The following is a 19,998-nucleotide window of genomic DNA, read 5'->3' on the forward strand; positions in this document are numbered from 1 at the left end:
TCTCATCTCTTTTGAAATTGAAGCATCACTGATTTTTCCTTATCAGTTTTCACCATGAGTATGTACTCGTCTTCACAAATATCATGTGTCACGTCAGCTATAACCTGAGCTTGACCAATTTCTGCAACATCCACAGAAAACCTGAACAATGACTACACACTTACATGTTATTCCAACAGAACACCCATATGTTCCTTCTGCTTCAGCACTCGTGTACCACAGAATATCAAACAACAGACCTTGTAGTCTTGAGCCAATTTCTTTAGACTCCTTTCAGCTCCCTGATGATCTCCTTTAACGCTTAATCATCAACACTCTGAACCTTTCTTAGATTCACAAGAATCTAACCATTAACACTGATACTCACATCATGCAATCAACTACACACTTTCTCAAATCTTAGCTAGACTTGAATTTCCTCAAAGATCCTAACCTATCTTATTTCCAACAGATTAACCTGAAACCGTTTCATGCACATCTGCAACTTCGTCTTTGATCTGAACCAGAAAACCTTATTGGTACTCAAACAACCATTAACACACATAGGAATTCAAACTTTTATGGCGTCCCATTGTAACAGAATCCTATTCATATGGATTGTTCAAACTTCTTGCAAAATCAACAGCCAACCTTTTTGTGCTATACAAAGATTTTGATTCTCTTAACTCATGCAGACCATCAACAAATAGAAACAACTCTTCAGAACATCACACTTTGACCTTGTGACTATAGAGGATATAGACTTAACGTCTTCAATATTTGAGCCTAAAGCAAGTAGAGGTTAACTCCACCTCAAACTAATCTCCAGTTGGTTGTAGAACCATAAATCAAGAACAAACTCTATGGATGAGCGTTCTTGTACCAGCCTCGAAATATATCATATAATTGATATCAACATCATCACTAGTGAATAACTTGATCTATAATCACACTGATGTTCAACTCTCAAGCCATTGGAGGAGACAAGTTGTAGATCCTTCAGAGTTCGTAAACCTGAAAACATCTGATCTTATCGGATCCGATGTAGTGAATCTTCCTTCCTCCAAAATTAACGTTCTGAAACCCAGAAGAGCCATCATCTTCTTCTTTCATGTTATTGTAGCACCTCTCTGCGAACTTCAGATCTGATATAAAGCTATCACTTTCCTCCACAGATCTGAAAGCTTTCTCACAAAGCTTGCCCTCAAGAACCTGAGGCTCTGATACCACTTGTTGTAAATCGATACAACAACTTTGTATTCAATCAAGTACTGATTGATGGATCTAACTCAAGCTTTAAACACGAAAATAGAGAGAACACATAAACAGAGAAGTATAGAGATTTGGTAACCCAGTTCATTGCATCAGCAACTACGTTTGGGGAGGAAACAGAGTCCTCAACATCCATTATAGATCAAGAGTTACATATGTGTTATGGTTACAACATATCTCTCACACTCATCTAACATCCTAGATAGAGTCTCACAAGAACAACATATGAAAGAAGAATAACAAGAGATTGAGCCTAGATACACCGAGAATCTACATCTCTCTCTAGCTCTGTTCACCTCTTCAGAACCGTCTGAACTAGGGTTCGGCGCAGCTCTTTTTTTGCTCTCTCCTTTCTTTCATCCGTTTGTATGTATTTATACCTAATACATAATCGGTTCCTGTATGGGCTTCAGGCCAATATCTGGCCCAGTTTCTGACAGACCAAACAGGCCCATGTTAAACAAACGTAGACAAACTTCTATTCTACTACAACTTCTTGTTTCAAACATAAAATGAGCAAATATATATGTTTATGTTTCTATTTTTTTTTCTCACGGATGATTTGTGTTTTGCTTACATTGGACACATTTTATGGATCTTGATTTAAAGTTAATAAATGAGTTCATGACTTTAGAACATTTCTATTTATACTGATAAATGTCACTATGTCGGCCAAAACAGAACTAACAATAGAGTTTATAATTTTTTTTTGGACACAGATATACTTCTATTAAGATTAAGATGTGATTACAACAACACAAATTATGATCTCCTGTGTGAAGGAAGCTGGGAAAACATGTTAGGTAATTCCAATTTTTATTTATACCAGAGGTGAATGATGAGGGACAGACCATTGAATATTTTTAGTTTTGTTTTAAATCTTCTCTTTTATATCAAGAGATTTTTAAAATATAAGTTAAAATCGTCAATCTGCATAAATTTAAAAGCCAATATATATTCCCAATATATACATGGATACATATATGTTAACATGTTTGAGTGTAAGTTTTTTTTTTTGTTTCCTTCATATTTGCATAAACCAAAGTGAAGTGGTGCAATGACCCCATGCTTCTGAAAATTTCTCAGCCAAACTTTTATTTTTACTAGACATGCAGTGTCGAAATCTTAGCTAGTCCGACGTTGATCTCCATAATTAAAAGTCAAATATATAGATATGATATATCTACACGTTTGCCATCTTCTGTTCACTCAAATTCATACAAAGGTTAATTTTATCGTTTTCATTAGCCATTTCTCTGGACTTCATATAGCTAGAAGAAATATAATACAGACATATGTTGCATATAAACTCTTTTTAAGCTTTGTTTTCCGTTTTCAAAATGTTTCAAAAACGGAAACTCGTGAAAACACGGAAATAAATCACGGAAACACGATTCTTAAAAAGTTTATGTTTGAAAACACGATGGAAACTCCATTCCGTTTTGGAAACACAATGAAAACTATTTTTTAGCTTAAAAAATTAATAAATAAAATTTTTTTTTTAAATATATATATATATATATATATATTCATAATACATATAAATATATAATATTATTAGTGTTTAATTCAACTATTTAATATTTATGTTTTGAACTTGTGTTGTTTCAAATATTCCTTTTGATATAGGTTTTAATGTTTGGTGTTTTATTATCATATTATGTATATATATATATACATACTTATCCAAAACGTTTCTACTTCTTAATTTTAGAAAAAAACCGTTTCTCGTTTATGAAACGTCTCGTTTTCGCGTATCTGTTTCTGTTTCCATGCAACTACAGAGAGTATTTCTTCTGCGCGAAATCTAATTAAGTACTACAGTATTTGGTTTGTAATACTTAACTAGGTAACAACCCACACATAATGCGATATAAAATAATTATTTAATATTTTTACTGTAATTTTTATTTACAAAATCTATTATATTTATGGTGATTGAAATATTTAAAATCCGAATGTGTAGTATATATCTATAAAAAAAATTTGTATAATAATTAAAATTTAATCTGTGAGAGTTATTATAATGCCAATCTTATATTATTATATCATATGAACAAAGGGTTCTTAAAATTCATTTTAAAGATTTTATGAAAATATAATTAAAAGATATAATTAAGTTAGAAAGATAATATACAAATTTAATTTTGGGTATTAATTGTATTTTTGGAAAAAATACAGTGGTAAATAAATGTAAATATTTTAAAAAGTTGATGACAAATAAAAGAAAGAGTATCCTAAGCTCTGTAATACTGACACCTCAGTTTTCTTTGCCAAAATGTTCCTCTATTAATAGAGGAGGACTAGAAATCCTTACAAAATAATGACCAGTATAATGATTTGTAGGGATTTTATGACATTTAAAAATGAAAATATTTGGTTTTTATGTATAATCATTTTCATGAATATCATCGATGAAACGAAACATTATAAAATCCGATCGGATCGGATGCCTGCAGGGATCATTTCCTAAAATGAAATGATTGTTTTTATTTATTACCATGATTTGCTTGTATTAACCTTCCTTTTCCCCTTTGCAATACATAAGATATATATTCATAAAATATTCTTGATATTATAATTGCACTTGAGTTTAAGATTTTGTTTGGTGGAAGATCTATATATATATATATCTGTATGTATAGTATTCTACACCTTTTTTTTTTTCTTTCGTCTTCATATATAGTATATTATATATGCATGTATACATTTTCAGAGGGCTATATGTGATATAGATTTGTTCCTTCAAAATGTTCTTCATCTAGCACAGGTGAAAAGCGTGCCCGGACATCTCTAGTTTCAGATTCGATCGGTATCTAGAGATAACAAGTCGTCAAACTTGGCGTTATGCCCGGATGTGGTTGCATCTTCCTTCCCAGTTTCTCAACCGTATAAGGAACCTCAACTTCCTAGCATAAGCCTGACTGCACCACACATAACGGTTGGACAGTAATGTTAAAAACAGCTTCTATGTTAAATCTAGCTCAATTCTAGATTAAAAAAAAAATAATATAGAAATGAATCTTGAGAATCAATTTTTTTTTTTTGGTCAAAAAGGGTTTCGACTTGCTCCGAGGAAGAAGAAGTGAGAATAGGCAAATTTACTCAAGTGATGGTGAAAGTTACAAAGCTTGTGACTTCACGTCCAATTGTGGTCTTCTGCGTCCTGGTAATTTTTATTTCTTCTAAATTATATACACATCATCGTTGGATGCTGTTTTGATTTTATTATAAAGAACAAGACCTTACTTAATATAAGGTTTTGTTGTGTTCATACGATATATGATTCTAATCTCGTTTTGTTTGTTTGTTTGTTTAAATCTTGTTTAGCTTGTATGTAAATTATGTATAATCTAGCTAGGTCATTTTCTTTCAAATACCCAAGTACCAAAAACTGATCATGTATATATTTTTTTATTGAATAAATTTGTAGGGATTTCTGGTCATTATTTTGGGGTGCATATCGACCTCGAATTGGCTAGCAACAACGGAGAGCCTAATAAACGACGTCGCTTCATTCACTGGAGATCTCCGGTCAAGTCTAGTTTCGCAGTTTGAAAACATCGGAAAATTTTCATATCCCAAGACAAACTTATCTACGATTGGTTTAGCGACAGTCATAGATTCTTCTTATCTCACCAACAACGATACTGGTTTCACAGACATTCAAACACAGGTTGTTAAAAGTCTCTTTTGATCATAATCTTTGGGACTAATTTGAGTTAGTTAGTAATTGTAATTTTGTGCTGTTGTTGTTGTTGTTCTTCTTCTTCTTCAGATCGCACCATTGTTGTTTGAAGCATATTCAACGATCCCTCAAGTCTCTCAAGTTTCGTACATTAGTAGGGACGGTCTCTTGTTTTCTTACATTAGAGCAGATTCAGACACAAGTGTGGCTGTTTTTGCCAATTCTTCGTCGAATTCAAGTGGTGGAGACTACACTTGGTACACTCAAACCGTTGATCAGATAACCGGTCGTCTCAACGGGAACGCAACCAAATCTCAGCCGTTAGATGTAACCCACACAGATTGGTTCAAAACAGCACAGAGAAATAATTACACTACCGCCTTTCTTGGAACGAGTTTGGGAGGAGGAGACAACGAGACTCTGATTCAGAGCGCGGTTAGCTTGTTCAGCAAGAAAGGTGTTGTTTTGCTAGGGTTTTCGGTGAAGACTTTGACCGATGTTTTGAGCCGTTTGAGTCTACACGGCGAAGAGTTTTACATGTGGACAAAGGACGGGACGGTGCTTGTTCGTCAAGGTTCATCACTGAATGCTTCTCTCTTCATCTCCAATGGCTCGATTTGCTTCGGTGGTAGAGATTCTAAATCCGTCAGGTCTCAATGCATACCCGAAAATTGCAGTTCCAGTGGCTACGAGGTGGAGATCAAAAGATCAAAATTCCAAGCTTTTTGCTCTCATCTTGAAGTTTCTGGCGTTCCTCTGGTAAATGATGAAACATTATTTTATATTTTCACTTCGATGCAGTAACATGAATTCATCAGTCCAGTGTTTCTCAGCTTCTTCCAATGGTTCTTTTTTTCTTATGTCCGAACCAGAGATACACAGTCATGTTTCCAAACGATGGAGGAGCCACACGCATCAAGCACCAAGCGAAAAAGCTCTTGTATCAATTTTTTGTGGTGACGATATTTGTTGCCTTTGGTTGGCCTGTGTGGTTTGTGTGGTTTATGGTGCGAGCAACAAGAAGAGAGATGCATATGCGTGCAACGCTGATAAACCAAATGGAAGCAACACAACAGGCTGAGAGGAAGAGCATGAACAAGAGTCAAGCGTTTGCAAGAGCTAGCCACGACATTAGAGGTTCTCTTGCAGGGATCAAGGGTCTGATTGATCTATGTCGTGATAACGTTCATCCTGGATCCGACCTAGACACCAATCTCAAGCAAATGAATGTATGCGCCAAGGATTTGCTTGGTAAGACAACAACATCTGTCCTTTTTTTCTTAATTAATGCCTTCTTCACTTTGTTCTCTAACAGAAAAAAAAAAGTCTTACTCATGTTGTTAATTAAATGAACAGCTCTGCTCAACTCTGTTTTGGACATGAGCAAAATCGAAAGCGGGAAGATGCAGTTGGACGAAGAAGAGTTCAACTTGGCCAAACTTGTTGAAGACGTCACTGATTTTTACCATCCCGTTGCGATGAAGAAAGGCGTTGACGTGGTTTTGGATCCGCACGATGGCTCCATTTTCAAATTCTCGAATGTGCGAGGAGATAGTGGCAAACTGAAGCAGATTTTGAACAATCTTGTCAGCAATGCTGTCAAGTTCACAGTCGACGGGCACATTTCGATCAGAGCTTGGGCTCAAAGGCCGGGTTCCAAAAGCTCTGTGGTCCTGGCATCGGACCCTCAAGGAGTTGTGTCCAGGTTTTTTAAGTGTATGTTCTGCAAGAGTAAAGACCAGACAGAAAGATCGAATTCCATAAGAAACAATGCCAACACGATGGAGTTTGTGTTTGAAGTCGATGATACAGGTAAAGGGATACCTACGGAGATGCGTAAATCGGTGTTTGAAAACTATGTTCAGGTAAGAGAAACAGCTCAAGGACAACAAGGAACTGGACTAGGGCTTGGGATTGTGCAGTCTTTGGTAAGCAACTGAACTCAAAACCTTGATTCTAAAACAGTGCATCTAAATGGTTTCCATTTATAGGTACGTTTAATGGGAGGGGAGATAAGAATCACTGACAAGGCAATGGGAGAGAAAGGAACATGTTTCCAATTCAATGTTTTATTGACAACATTAGAGTCTCCAGTGAGTGACATGAAAGTGAGACAGGACATCGAAGCAGGAGGTGATCACATATCCACGCCCAACCCCGGGCTGACTATAAACACTTCACTAGGAGGAGGTAGCATGAATATACGCAACCTGAGTCCTAGATTCAACAACTGTCTCACCTCAAGTCCAAAGCAAGAATGTTCTAGAGTGGTTCTCCTTTTAAAAAATGAAGAACGCAGAAGAGTTACTGAGAAATACATCAAGAATCTGGGGATTAAAGTTACAGTAGTGGAGAAATGGGAGCATTTGAGCTATGCATTGGAGAGAATATTTGGATTTTCACCTCAGAGCTCCATGGGAAGAGCAGAGTGTAGTTTGTCATGTCCGAGCGCAAGGGAGTTACCTTTGATTGGCATGGATGGTATTGATTCACGAAGCCAACTTCCTAAAAGGCGAAGCAACAGTTTCAATGCATTTGTCCTTTTGGTGATTGATACAAAAACTGGACCATTTTTGGAGCTGTACGATGTTGTCAAGCAATTTCGTAGAGGCTTGCACCATGGAATAACCTGTAAAGTTGTTTGGCTTAACGAATCGAGCACCCGTGTAAGTGAGAGAGGGGACATTAGTTGTTCCGGACCCTTGCATGGATCGCGTCTTACGGAAATCTTGAAGATGTTGCCTGAATTTGGAGGAACTGGGCTAAACGAAACATCCACTGAGCTGCAAAGGGAATCACTGCTGAGACAATCTTTTGTTGCAGAGACATCACCAAAACATAAGCTCCAAGAAGAGGGACCAAGCTCAGGGTTTAACAAAAAATTAGGTAAGACAATAATGGCACCAACAGCTTCAGAGAGTGCGACTTGGTTCAAGTCAGTGCGTACCGGTAGAAATCCTATTGGGAACCCAGAGGAAGAGCAAGGGACTTCCATGCCAAGTAACAATGAATTCTTGAGAGGAAAAAGAGTTCTGGTGGTCGATGATTGCAGGATAACAATCAAAGTTGCTACAGGAAGGCTGAAGAAGATGGGAGTCTCTGAGGTCATACCATGCGACAGTGGAAAAGAAGCTGTGAGATTAGTCACTGAATGGCTTACACAACGAGAACAACAAGGTTCAGTAAATAGGCTTCCGTTTGACTACATATTCATGGACTGTCAAGTAAGTTTAATCACTCACCATCCATATAACATGTACAATCGCAAATATATATATATAGGTCACTCTTAATAAGTGTTATTCTGCACAGATGCCAGAGATGGATGGATATGAAGCAACTAGAGAGATCAGGAAAGTGGAGAAAAGTTATGGTGTGCATATACCAATTATAGCTGTATCTGGTCATGATCCTGGTTCACGGGAAGCAAGAGAAGCCATACAAGCTGGAATGGACGGCTTTTTAGAGAAAGAAATGAAACAGGACCAACTTGCAAACGTCATCAGAGAAGTCGAAAGCAAGATAAATGCACAAGCAACTCTATAGTAATTAGCATTTTTGCTAGTACCATCAGTGTTTTCTTTTCTCTTTCCCATTGCATATATAGAAATGTTGGACAATATATTATTATTAGTATGACAAAGTTATACCAGTTTTCTTCTTCTTCTAGTTTATTTTGAAATAAGCTTCGGTTGCACCAAAAATTTGAGAAGAATAAACATTTACCCACTTGAGATCGAGACAAATGAAAAGCAAGCTCCATCGACAATTATGAGCAAAGTCAAATAAACTCAAAAGACTTAAAAGAAAAAAATTGATTATCACATCGAAAAATGTTAAAGATTCAATCAAAAACAAGGGATACCTTTGATGAGAAAAATAAAATAGTAAAGGAGCATAAAAACTATGTGAAGTGAATACCATACTTGTTGAACAAGGAAAGAAGATACAAAAACTCTTGTTGTGAAAGCTTGGAAGCTCTCTTCTCCTCGAAAGCACCTTCCTTCAACACATTCATAACTTTCTCCTTGAACTCAGATTTTTCACCTCCGTCTCCATCTACTTCTCCTCCATCATCCATGTCCATATCGTCGTCATCCACTTCATTGTAGTCATCTTCGATTGACATGCCCTGGTGGTCACCACCAAGATCAATGGAAGCAGCTTCGCCATTGTCATTGTTCTGCAAGGAAGCAAGCAAGGCCTGAAGAGTCTTGAAATTCTTCTCGAGCATCAAAAGAACAGGCTTTTGCTTGAAAATCGAACCCAAAGTTTTGTTCTTTCTGATGAAACAGACTCGCAAGAAGCCATCCCACTCCTTCTTGTTAACTTGAGGGGCAGGCCTCCTTGGTTCGATACGGACAACGGAAGAATCAACCTTAGGGGGAGGTCGGAAATTGTTCTTGCCGACTTTGAGGAGGTGGGAGACTCTGGCGTAGAGCTGAGTGTTGACAGAAAGACGGCAGTAGAGATTGTCACCAGGCTGAGCAACGAGTCTCATGGCGAATTCCCTCTGGTACATGATCACAGCGCATCTAAAGCTTGTTGGATGGAAGAGAAGCTTGAAAGTGAGAGGTGATGATATCTGATAGGGTATGTTTGCCACACATATGTCAAACCGAGGTAGCTCCGTCTTCAACACATCACCTTGAATCACCTAAAGACATTCACAGAACAGAGACACGTTTACGTCTGTTTATAATATTATTGATATTCTCATCCTAAACAAATAACAATATCTGTCAGTTACCTCCAAGCGGTTAGAAAAGGGGGTTCCTTGAAAACGGCGCTGAAGCTCGAGAACCATACGGGGATCGAGCTCGACGGCGATAACTTGTTTGCCAGCTTCTAGAAGCTTCTTGGTCAAGTTCCCAGTTCCGGGACCGATCTCGAGAATCACATCGGTACTCTTAATCCCAGCTTTCTGAACGATTGAATCCACAAGCAGAGGGTTTTTAAGGATATGCTGTCCTTTCGATTTCTGGAACGATATTCCTCCTTGGTAATGGTTCGACGGTGCTCGACTCGACGCCGTTGGCCTCTCCTTCCTCGTCTTCCCTCCCGCCATTCTTGCTTCACCTTTGTTTTTTTTTTTTTTCTCTCACGGCGGCACAATTTTATGATTAGGGTTTTTTCACTAGGGTTTCAGCCGCGTTTTCTTTTTATATAACCTCTTCTCTTTTTTTTTCTTTTTTTTTTTTTTTCAGTTCATTTTTATGACTAAACAGTAAAAATTAATTACTGTTTGTTTTCTTCGATTTCACACTGTTTTACTTGAAAATTTATACGAAAAATATAATATATGTTAATTTATCTTAAAAAGGGAGGGAATCAAAATAAAAATTAGACTTATGATGTCATTCTTGTGACAAAAAGAGTAAATTTCTGTTACAGACAGACAGACATGTTGTTGTTGTTAGTCTTATGGGAACTAAAAAAACTAAACTATACATTAACCTGTGTCGGGTGACTACAAAACAAAACCGACTTCTTTTGTTTAAGAGTGAGAATACTTCTAATTTTTCTTTCTTCTTTTAACACTCTCTTCGCTAGTATAATTTTATATAAAAAGATAAAATAACTGCCGCATCCTAGCGTGTTCACAAGATACAGAAGCAGCAAGGACTAAAAAGACGCATACCAGTGTTGTTGTTTGCCTTCTCTCATCAGATCAGCTTTCTTAACGTTTTTGTCAATTTATCTCCCAGTCGCTTTATCTTCGAAAGCATATGTGCATTCCTAGCAAAATAAGACTCCGCGTTTGAGAGCATTGCATCCATGTCGTGTTTAAACGATTCAATACTTCTGTAGTACTGATTCTCTAGTCTCTTGTGAATCAGCTCAGGGTATAAAGGAACCGGGAACCTGCGATTTAAGTGCAGCAAGCAGATTTTATACACACAACACATGAATCCTACCGCCACGAAAGCGTTTGAGATCATATAACACATGATGGATTTTCATTTTCTTAACTTTATGAGACTAGGGAGCTTTTGAAAGAATCAATTGCAGAGAGCCAAATGTTGTTGCATAAGTATATCGTACCTATTGCAGAAATCCATCTTTTGAGCAGCTTCGTTTAGCTTTTGGATCCCATAGCTGTCCTGAAGAATATTTATAAACAACAGCAGATAACAGTTAGAGAGGCAAGCGAGGATAACAGGGAGATGAGAAATAAAAGTTTTGGGAGGGAAGACAAACCTGATGCTTGCTGATTGATTTCACTAGTCCAACAAATAATGAAAGCAGCTTATCTCTTTTCTTTTCTTCGATGGTAGAGTTTTCCCAGGGAAACTGGGGATTGTCAAACTCCCACGGGCTGTGAAGATCTCTCTCCCCAGTTTCATAGACAACTCTGTATCTTTCCCAAGGACTATCTGGGAAGTCAGGGGATTTAACTTGTGAAGACTCAATCCTACCTTCCCACCACGCCCCGCCTTCACCGGATTCATTTCTCCACCACACACGGCACTCATCACCGATTTCCCATTTCGTTTGAATTGCAGCATCATATCGAGTCTTCTCAACAACAAAATCAGGGAAATTAATGAGATCAGGAAGCGTCAGTTGAAACTCTTTGCGGGAGGCATGTGATGAAGAAAAATCCAGAACCCTGAGGGTCATTTTGCAGCAGCTTTCGCCAGAACCACGATATGTATCGTAATTGAGTTTCTCAACTCTGCAAATCTCTACCGCTCCTAGGTTTCGAGGAAGCAACCTTCGGTCACTGTCATTTAATTCGCTAGATGCAATGAACTCTTGATGACCCTGAAACCGAAAGTTATTAACTCCAGATCGGGCAAATTAATACATCCAAGTGAAAGTGAACAAAGAATTATCAGCCAAAAAGACCTACCTGCTTGAAGTAAACAACTTCATCACCTAGCTGGGGTATATAACGGCAGCCTTCCTCGTGTTCAGACAACATTAACCATGAAATTTTTCGTGAGGCATTATTATTCAACTTAAATTCAGTATGGTGACTTTGTTTGACGGCGCTTGCAGATCTTGACCGGGACGCAGCTTTGATCGTAGAAGGCCATTCTTCAAATGACGCACCATCACACACGCTCGTGGAAGGTTTTTCTTGTTTCTTTATTTCATTTACAGATCCAGAGCCTAACCTTGTGCGTAATGTGCTATTTCTTGTACTAGATTCACTTCTCATGGATCTTTTCCTACGTATCACATCAGCTGTAGCTTCTTCAAAATCAAAGTCATGTGCAGACGAATCTCTAACTTTATCTATTACAGGTTCAGAATCCATAAAATGATTCATGGAAGAGGGAGCTACGGATGCAAACCCATCTCCACCATCTGCCAAATCATCTGCTACTTCAGCAGGCTCTAGTTTAAGAGGACTGCTGGGATGCCGAAGCTTTAATCTCAGTCGTCGAACTTTCTTTGGAAAAATCTCATCAGCTTCCATAGAAGCATCTATATCGCAATTTCTCAACTGACCAGACAAGGGTTCAACTCTTGACAGATCTTCATCTCTGCAAGAGAACACAAGGAATTAGATATTGTGGAAATTTAATATGAACATAACTTTCTTGGTAATCATAATCAGATTTTCCATACCCATTTAAAGTTTGGGCCTTTTCAATGTTCTCAGACGCCAGTAATTCGGTAGGTTCACAAACAGGAATTTCTTCCCTCCACTTGTACATATTATGGTCTTGATCTGAAGATTTTATCATCTGATTATCTGTCTTTTCTCTCTGTGGAGTATTCATAGATTGCGGAATATCCTGACACCATGAATCACCTTTTGCATCTACAGAACTTGAACCGGGCTCTCTTGAGTATATACCAATCACTCTGTGATGCTCCTCCAAAGATTTAGAAGATAATTGCTCCAAATCAGCCTGATTTATTACATCTCCCTTGCTTTCCACAGATTCTCTTGGCTTCTTAACACAGATCTTTACAATCAATTTTTTCTTCTGTTTGTCATTTGAAAGAGATTCCAGCATCTGAGATGGTTTTTCCAACTGTCGCGAAGTGGGTATGCTTCTATCAGATTCACTGTTGGATGAATCATTATAATCATCAACTTCATCCGAAGAGCTTCCAGAAATTTTAGAAAGCAAGGATCGAGCATTTTGAGCTGCTGCTCTTTGCGGTCGTGATGCCTTGACATCACAATATTTTCTTTTTGAAGCCTTCACACCAATTTTTCGGTTCTTTGTTCTCTTCATCCCAGATTTTGAGCTATCATTTTCATCCAAAATCCTCTTATCACGTCTTCCCGATGAAGTAGTGACCTCGGCCTGAGAAAATAGGAGTTAGTTAATAGATACCGACAAACAAAATCGCATGAGTTTAGAAAACATACTCTAGGATGTTTTCTTCTTCTTGTCCGATGATAGCTATTTTCGTGAATATTTTCAACGTTGCTGTCCTCGGAACTGCAATCAAGTTCATTTGACGAGTTAGAACATGGGCTTGCCCTAGCTCCATCAGAGGAAACTTCAGCATTATACTCCGAATCATTGTCGTCACTCAGAACTTCGTGTTCTGGTTCCCAGTACATAGCATCTATAAACTCTGGCAATGGCTCGATCAATCTATCCAGGTCAGCCAAAGGAGGCATAATATAATCTTGACCTAAACTAAAATCAGGGCCAACAGAAAACTTTATCGAGGAAGGACGCCATTCAACTCCTAGCGCACCAAGTCTGCGTTGCTGAAACATTGTCTGGTCAGGTTCTGGATACGGAATCATACCTGCAAAATAATAATAATACACCAGGAATAAGTTTCATGAATAACCAACATCTTGCATAACTGAAGTAAAAAGATAAGCTTTTAGAAACAAACTTGAATCACAAAGAAGATCCTGAAGGTTCCTCCGATGGGGAAGAAGCTGCGTCTCCTGAACCATGAAAATTATAAATCTTTATATTTCAACAATACAGCAAGTGCAACGATATAAAGTATGCACAGTTCGGTGAGGTCTTTTAAAAAGAACGCAGCATAAATTTGAAAGAAAACAAAAAAAACAAGCATTTGAAACAAACCTGATCAAGAACATGTCCATTGGTATCTCGAATAAGAGGACGATAATCACCAAGGAAGAACTAAACAAAACAAAGCAAGAGAAAGGGTCAGAAAGCAACAGAGAATCACTAGAAACTATAGCCATTTATTAGAAATCGATCATGCATCTGAGATGTAAAATCGGCCTTACCTGATCGTATTTTGCATTCTTTTGAGACTCTCCTTGTCCTGTGTTTAGGAAATATATCTGGCCAACGTCATCTGAAAGCACAATAGATGTCCCATCTCTACACAGTGCCAAGGAAAAGATATCATAACTAATGATTCCATAACTTGCATGTGACTAAAGAAATGCTTCAGAAGCAGATGTCGTTCCTGAAAGAAATATGAATATTGTATATCCAACTGGATATGCAAAATATGGCTGTATCCTCTAGTTTCAGACTCAAATAATCATGTGCATGTTTTACTGAAGTCATTTGCGAAAACAAAACAGAGAATATATAAGATCTTGTCCTGGACATGTCATTGGTTACTTACTGTGAAAATTTTCCATCAACCAACTTAAATCTCCCGATTTCGTATACTTTGATTGGTATACCCTCCCATATCTAGAAAGAAAAATCTAAGGAGGTAAGTGATACCATTGATAAGATCTAGGATTATTCCTATTAGAAAAAAATGAAACTCACATCCCAGATAATTGTTTTCCCATCGTAGCCAGCGCTCATAGCAATACGAGGATTGAAAGGATGGACATCCAAGACATAGGACTACAAAGAGGAAATGAGTGATCATTTATATCAATATTAGTATCTCCCATATCAAGTCGGGGATGAACAACAAAACTTGAAGATAAATGCAATATGGAAGATATGGGACATTCAGGAATCGAAATCAGATAAGAACTACAATGAACTATAAAGGACACAACATATAATATAAAAAAAAAAACAACATACATCTGGCCCCAACTATAATCTCAAGATAAAGAATAGAAATTGTTACCGATTCACTGTGACCAGTTAAACAATGCACTAAGCTACCATCAGCAGCATTCCAAACACATATCCTGCAATCTGAATAAACACTGATGGATTAAGGGAAACAGAAGATAGTAGCACTTTCATGTAATACCAACAGGTAGCCAAAAACACTTTTTTCAGGGTTTATGTATTTTTACTATCCACGATTGAAACACAGTCAGACTGAGAGAAATCCATCAAAATTGATAATCTATGCATGAAGATATCCTCTGATGATATTTATTTACCCATGATAGCGGCAAGTACGAAGCGATTATCCAAGCTCCATATAATCATATTTACACCCCGTGGTGTTGGAAGAAACCTTTGACGTGGGCCTCCTCGAGGAGGTTGTGGAGGAAGTGGAGGAGGTGGCACCTTCAGATGATATCCTTTCATCCAGCGTCCAGACTTCCCCTGAAAATATAATATCGAGGAAGTTGAGGAACCAATGATAGAATCGGAAATTTGCTGTCACTAACTTGCAAAGTACCATTGCATTCTGCGGTTGATTGACGGAACTTACATGGAATTTACGTGATCTTGGAGTCCATATAATTGCACTACCATCGCGAGAGCAGGTTACTATGTTGTCATGACAAAACCTAGTGATCAGAAGTATTAAATCTTAACTAAGAATAAAAGGAAGATAGAGGAATGAAAATAAGTCCAACACTTAAAACGTGAAACAAACCAGGAATTCTTAAACTTTGGGTAACAATCTTCCTTCAGAGTATCAGCTGTTGAAGATTTTGGAGCCACAGCACAACCACTATAAAAAAAAATAGAAACACCCTTTTAAATTTCTAATTATGTTCTCCAACCAACAAAATGCACAATCTAAGAGAGGCACCATGTTCACTGGAAAATACCTAAACTGCACATAGTTGACATCATTCTCATGGCCACGTAGAACATCCAGCTCATGAGTCGGCTGTTCAGCATCATCCAAGTTAGGTTTTGAGGCACTCCAAACCTGCAAGATAATGGAAATACTGACAAATTAGACTAACAAGCAAACCAAAACCAAATAACATTTCCTGCAGTTTCTGCATTACGAAGGAGGATAACTAAATTTGAAAGTTTAACACAGACCCTTGCATTGCTGTCAGAGCTACCCGTGACGAAAATGGTCCCATTAGCATTGTAAGCACAACATAATATTTGATGACTCTGAGATGCATTGCTCGTGGACGCTTTGTTGGAAGATGTAAAAGTGTTTTTGCCTAAGAAAAATTTCCAATGAGCTCTATAACCGAAAAGATTTTTAACATTGAATAAAAAAATGATGATGTACCACTTCTTACCAGTGCTAGCATCTGATGGACTTGGAACATAGATTCGTGGGAGCCATTGAGAATACCTAGCATCCCAGATACGACAGGTTCCATCATCTGATGACCTACATAGATAACAAAAAAACACAAATAACTAACTGAATACAAGTCCAGGAAGCTGTATTGAAACATCCAAACTAAAGATCCAGGGGTGGTCTAGAACAAAGCGAAACGAACTGGTTAAACAGAACTCACGATAAAAGTTGGTAAACAGACGCCTGTCTGGGACTGAATGCAATTGCAGTAACAGCTCCAGTGTGGCCCCGCAATACAGAAATTGGCATTCCATCAGGCAACCGCCACTGTCATAAGAATCAATACTCTCTAACTGATAAATAAATTAAAACAAGTAATACAGTAAAGACTAGAAGTGTATTCTTACCACTCGGATCACAAAATCGTTTGAAGCTGACGCCACCAAAGCATTGTTTGAACTAACGGCCAAGTCTGTAATGTCACCCTACATAAAACATGCATAGGCGAGACTAATTTTAATAGAACAATCCACAACCTATTTCTTACAAATATCGAAAACAATAGCTCACTTCATGCCCGCGGCAGCTAGCCAAGCAAAGCGCAGTTTCCATTGACCAAATTTTGACAAGCCGGTCATCAGAACCAGTGATAACATATCTTCCAGAACGATCAAATATAGCTGTGCAACAAAAGTATAGATAGTCATACTGTTACTTTTGTACCTAACAAAAACATTTTGTCACAATAAATGGTGCTCCTATGATGGACATACTGCATTACAACTTCCAGATATTCTAATCAGAAGATATAAACAGACTACTATAAATTCCAAGGTTGCAAATGCAACATAACAAGGTATATAATTCCAACAAACCAGATATTAAACAGAAAGGATGTATTGTGAAGGTCATACCGCAGTAGACAGCATTACGATGTCCTCTGAGCTTCTTTATATTTTGCATCTTTTGAACCATTGTTGATGGTTTTGCAATAGCATGGCATGCTGAAAGAATGGACGGAGCACGGTGGTGTTTTCTGAAACCTCCTCCTATTTCCCTGAGACTTAGTCCACGCACTTGATCGGCATGCATATGCGGCCAGCGTAAGTATGACGCAACATGCCTAGCTTTCTGAGACTCTATATTTTTATCTTCACATAGGGGAAAAATAATTAACAATTAAGTAACAAGGACCTAGGGTAAGAATTGGAGAGGTTAAAGAGATTTTCAAAGTAAAAGCATACGTGGACACTTCTCCTAGATGAGGCTACTTCACCAGAATTCCAAATTCAAGTCATGACACCAAGTAAAGATAACCAAAACCACAAAAATAAATTCTAAAATGCACAGTCCTAGAGCCACTATCAGGTTCATGTATGTGATTTTTTTCAAGTCCCAGATCCAAATACATAAAGAAAAAGAAAAAGAAAAAAAAATATCCTGATTTCCAAACATCATTTCGCCCAAGTACCATGTCTTTTCAAAGCAAAATAAATATAAAAATCATGAAGCTTTGAAATTCATGCACAACGAAGTAGATGAATAGGAATTACTACGTACGATCCACAAGTGAAAAGGTGCCAGATCCCAGTAGTGTTGGAACATCAGCAGCATTGGGAGCATTTCCTTCAACTCTCATGTGTGAAGGTAAAATAAGTTGTTTGAGAAGCTTCACCAAGTGATCCTTTTCGATATGAGGATACCTGTCAGTAACAAAAAAAAAAAAAAAAAGATGATGACAGAAGCCATGAAAGGGAAAAATACTTGGGCACAACTACGGACCTCGAACAAAGTATGACATATCATAATTAAAAGCGCACATGTTGAGAGACAAGTAACAGAACATTTCAAAAAGCTATGGCAAGGCTTCCATAGTAACTCAAGAATAAAAGAGTGGAGAAAGCAAAACAAAGAAAGGAAACTGTACCTGTCTATCAAATTATCATAACTCAACGGAAGGGAGATGCCATCATCGTCAGGACGCCCAGTACAAGTGCCACTTCTTGACCACCAGGAATGATATCTACGGGGTAAAAGCCCTTTCTCCAAAATTTCGTCTCTCAAGTGCCCAAAGGTGCGTTCACAGGGGCCAGTAGAAAGAAAATGTAAAATCAGGAAATAGACTTCTCTAAGGTCCATATCTACATCAGTTAGCGAAGAATGGCAAACAAGTCTCTCATGTGGCTCAAGAGTTGCATTTCCTGAAACCACGTTTGCCAAATTCGAAGCTTCCATAAAAGGAATAGATTTGGGTATCCACTCCATGATGATAACGCCGCCTGTGGAAGAGAGTAGCACTAGTCAAACTAAATGCCATTGCCAAAGTGAAAGATAGTCTTCTTAATCAGAAAAATTTAGAGTAGCAACGAGTACAGAAACACCACAGATGACATTTTCAAGCATTTAATAAAACCAAGACATATATATGTAGGAAATAGAATTGCCCACTAACCTAATAAACTAACTAGGGTTGCCTTTTTGAAAAATTGGAACCTGAGGTAACTTAACTAAATCGGTTCTTCCTACACAGGGGAGGATCAGTTGTGTCAATGTATTGAAATCAAAATCTGAAAGAAGAGTTTCCCCTAACGAAAGAGACTGAAAGAAGAATAAAACATCACAAAGGAATTGGATCGTAAACCACTGAGACAAAATCTTAAAAGCGATTGCAACGAGTTATTCCCGAATCAAAAAAAAAAAAAAAAAAAGCCCTAAGATCCAATTACATAGAAAAGCACTCACCACCATCAACTAAAAACTTCGCAGCTAGGAAGAAGAAGAAGGGAGAAACGCAAGTAAAGAGCTAACCTCGAAACAAGTTAGGGTTAAGTTTAGGTCAAGAAGCTGCTACGCTACTCAGCAGCAGTTGATTGGTCGGGATAGAGAGAGAAAAGGAATCTTCGATTCGTCGTTTCAACGATTCGAATGAGGAGGTGAAAGGACGAAACCCAGAGAGACGAAGCAGCGAATTCGAATGATTAACGACGTTACATTCTGCGAATTGAGAGCGTCTCTGTCCTGGTTACGACGACATCGCCAGGTCGAGCGAGAACAGGGATGAACGAAACAAAAAAAAAAAAAAAAAAAAAAAAAGACCAGTGACGCTATTTTTTTTTGTTTTTAATATTTCTTTCTTTATTTACCGCTGTAAGATTTTTCTGGAAAATACAAATTTGAGAATAGAGAAAAAAACAATAAGAAGAAAGGAAACTCGGGTTCGTAAGTGCAAAAGACAGATACACCCCTTACTTGTTTGTGGCATCTTCTTATGCCGCCTGAGTATTGTAGGGGTATCAATGACTTTTCTGTTTTTAAATGGCGGCCAGGCCGACAAATAATAATAGTAATAGATCCGGTTTCATTTTTCTTGTTTTCGCATATATAACCTTTTTATTATCTTCAGATTTTAACTGGGTGATGATACTGATACGGTGGTTCTGACGCATTTCTTGTTACTATCTACTTTTCTTACCGCCAAAAATATATATATAAGTGAACGAATTCAAAATTGCAAATAAACACGAAAGAGGAGCATGAAGCAAGCACTCATGTTATTTACCATTTATAAATAAATAAATAAAAACAATTTTAGTTCTGTAAGAGAAACGATTTTGAATCCATTTACTGAACCTTCACAATTATATATAGAAATAAAAAAATTGTATAGATTTCAGTTTTCATTAACATAGTTCGGTTGCAATTTCTTGGTATCAAATTAA

The 19,998-nt window shown here is 37.6% G+C and overlaps 3 protein-coding genes across 4 annotated transcripts; 1 reads left to right on the forward strand and 2 right to left on the reverse strand.

Moving 5' to 3' along the window:
• Positions 1 to 3,715: 3,715 nt before the first annotated feature.
• Positions 3,716 to 8,595, forward strand: LOC104788722 (histidine kinase CKI1-like). Its single transcript, XM_010514507.2, has 8 exons — positions 3,716 to 4,192; positions 4,309 to 4,420; positions 4,685 to 4,927; positions 5,030 to 5,698; positions 5,812 to 6,190; positions 6,296 to 6,867; positions 6,931 to 8,163; positions 8,252 to 8,595. Exons 2-8 carry the CDS (start codon positions 4,364 to 4,366, stop codon positions 8,483 to 8,485), a joined length of 3,387 nt encoding a protein of 1,128 aa, XP_010512809.2. The 5' UTR covers positions 3,716 to 4,192; positions 4,309 to 4,363; the 3' UTR covers positions 8,486 to 8,595.
• A 144-nt stretch (positions 8,596 to 8,739) lies between these two features.
• LOC104793730 (ribosomal RNA small subunit methyltransferase) lies at positions 8,740 to 10,114 on the reverse strand. The gene is made up of 2 exons (XM_019226896.2): positions 9,690 to 10,114; positions 8,740 to 9,596 (listed from the first exon to the last, which is right to left on the reverse strand). Exons 1-2 carry the CDS (start codon positions 10,005 to 10,007, stop codon positions 8,844 to 8,846), a joined length of 1,071 nt encoding a protein of 356 aa, XP_019082441.2. The 5' UTR covers positions 10,008 to 10,114; the 3' UTR covers positions 8,740 to 8,843.
• A 156-nt stretch (positions 10,115 to 10,270) lies between these two features.
• Positions 10,271 to 19,534, reverse strand: LOC104788725 (uncharacterized). Of its 2 annotated transcripts, none has more exons than XM_087451695.1 (25): positions 19,088 to 19,534; positions 18,207 to 18,558; positions 17,840 to 17,982; positions 17,194 to 17,430; positions 16,850 to 16,959; positions 16,687 to 16,764; positions 16,500 to 16,606; positions 16,275 to 16,369; positions 16,063 to 16,193; positions 15,840 to 15,943; positions 15,662 to 15,739; positions 15,494 to 15,572; positions 15,216 to 15,384; positions 14,951 to 15,021; positions 14,635 to 14,715; positions 14,483 to 14,553; positions 14,133 to 14,229; positions 13,963 to 14,022; positions 13,763 to 13,817; positions 13,278 to 13,669; positions 12,521 to 13,212; positions 11,796 to 12,435; positions 11,141 to 11,707; positions 10,985 to 11,043; positions 10,271 to 10,804 (listed from the first exon to the last, which is right to left on the reverse strand). In XM_087451695.1, the coding sequence occupies exons 2-25, from the start codon at positions 18,542 to 18,544 to the stop codon at positions 10,606 to 10,608; spliced, it is 4,653 nt and encodes a 1,550-aa protein (XP_087307821.1). In that variant the 5' UTR covers positions 18,545 to 18,558; positions 19,088 to 19,534; the 3' UTR covers positions 10,271 to 10,605. The 2 variants fall into 2 exon arrangements, with proteins under 2 accessions (XP_087307821.1, XP_087307822.1); XM_087451696.1 differs by having other exon boundaries at positions 17,194 to 17,418; positions 19,088 to 19,446.
• Between the last annotated feature and the right edge of the window lie 464 nt (positions 19,535 to 19,998).

This window comes from Camelina sativa, chromosome 5, assembly GCF_030686135.1.
Source record: "Camelina sativa cultivar CO46 ecotype springtype chromosome 5, ASM3068613v1".
Classification (NCBI taxonomy): Eukaryota; Viridiplantae; Streptophyta; class Magnoliopsida; order Brassicales; family Brassicaceae; genus Camelina; species Camelina sativa.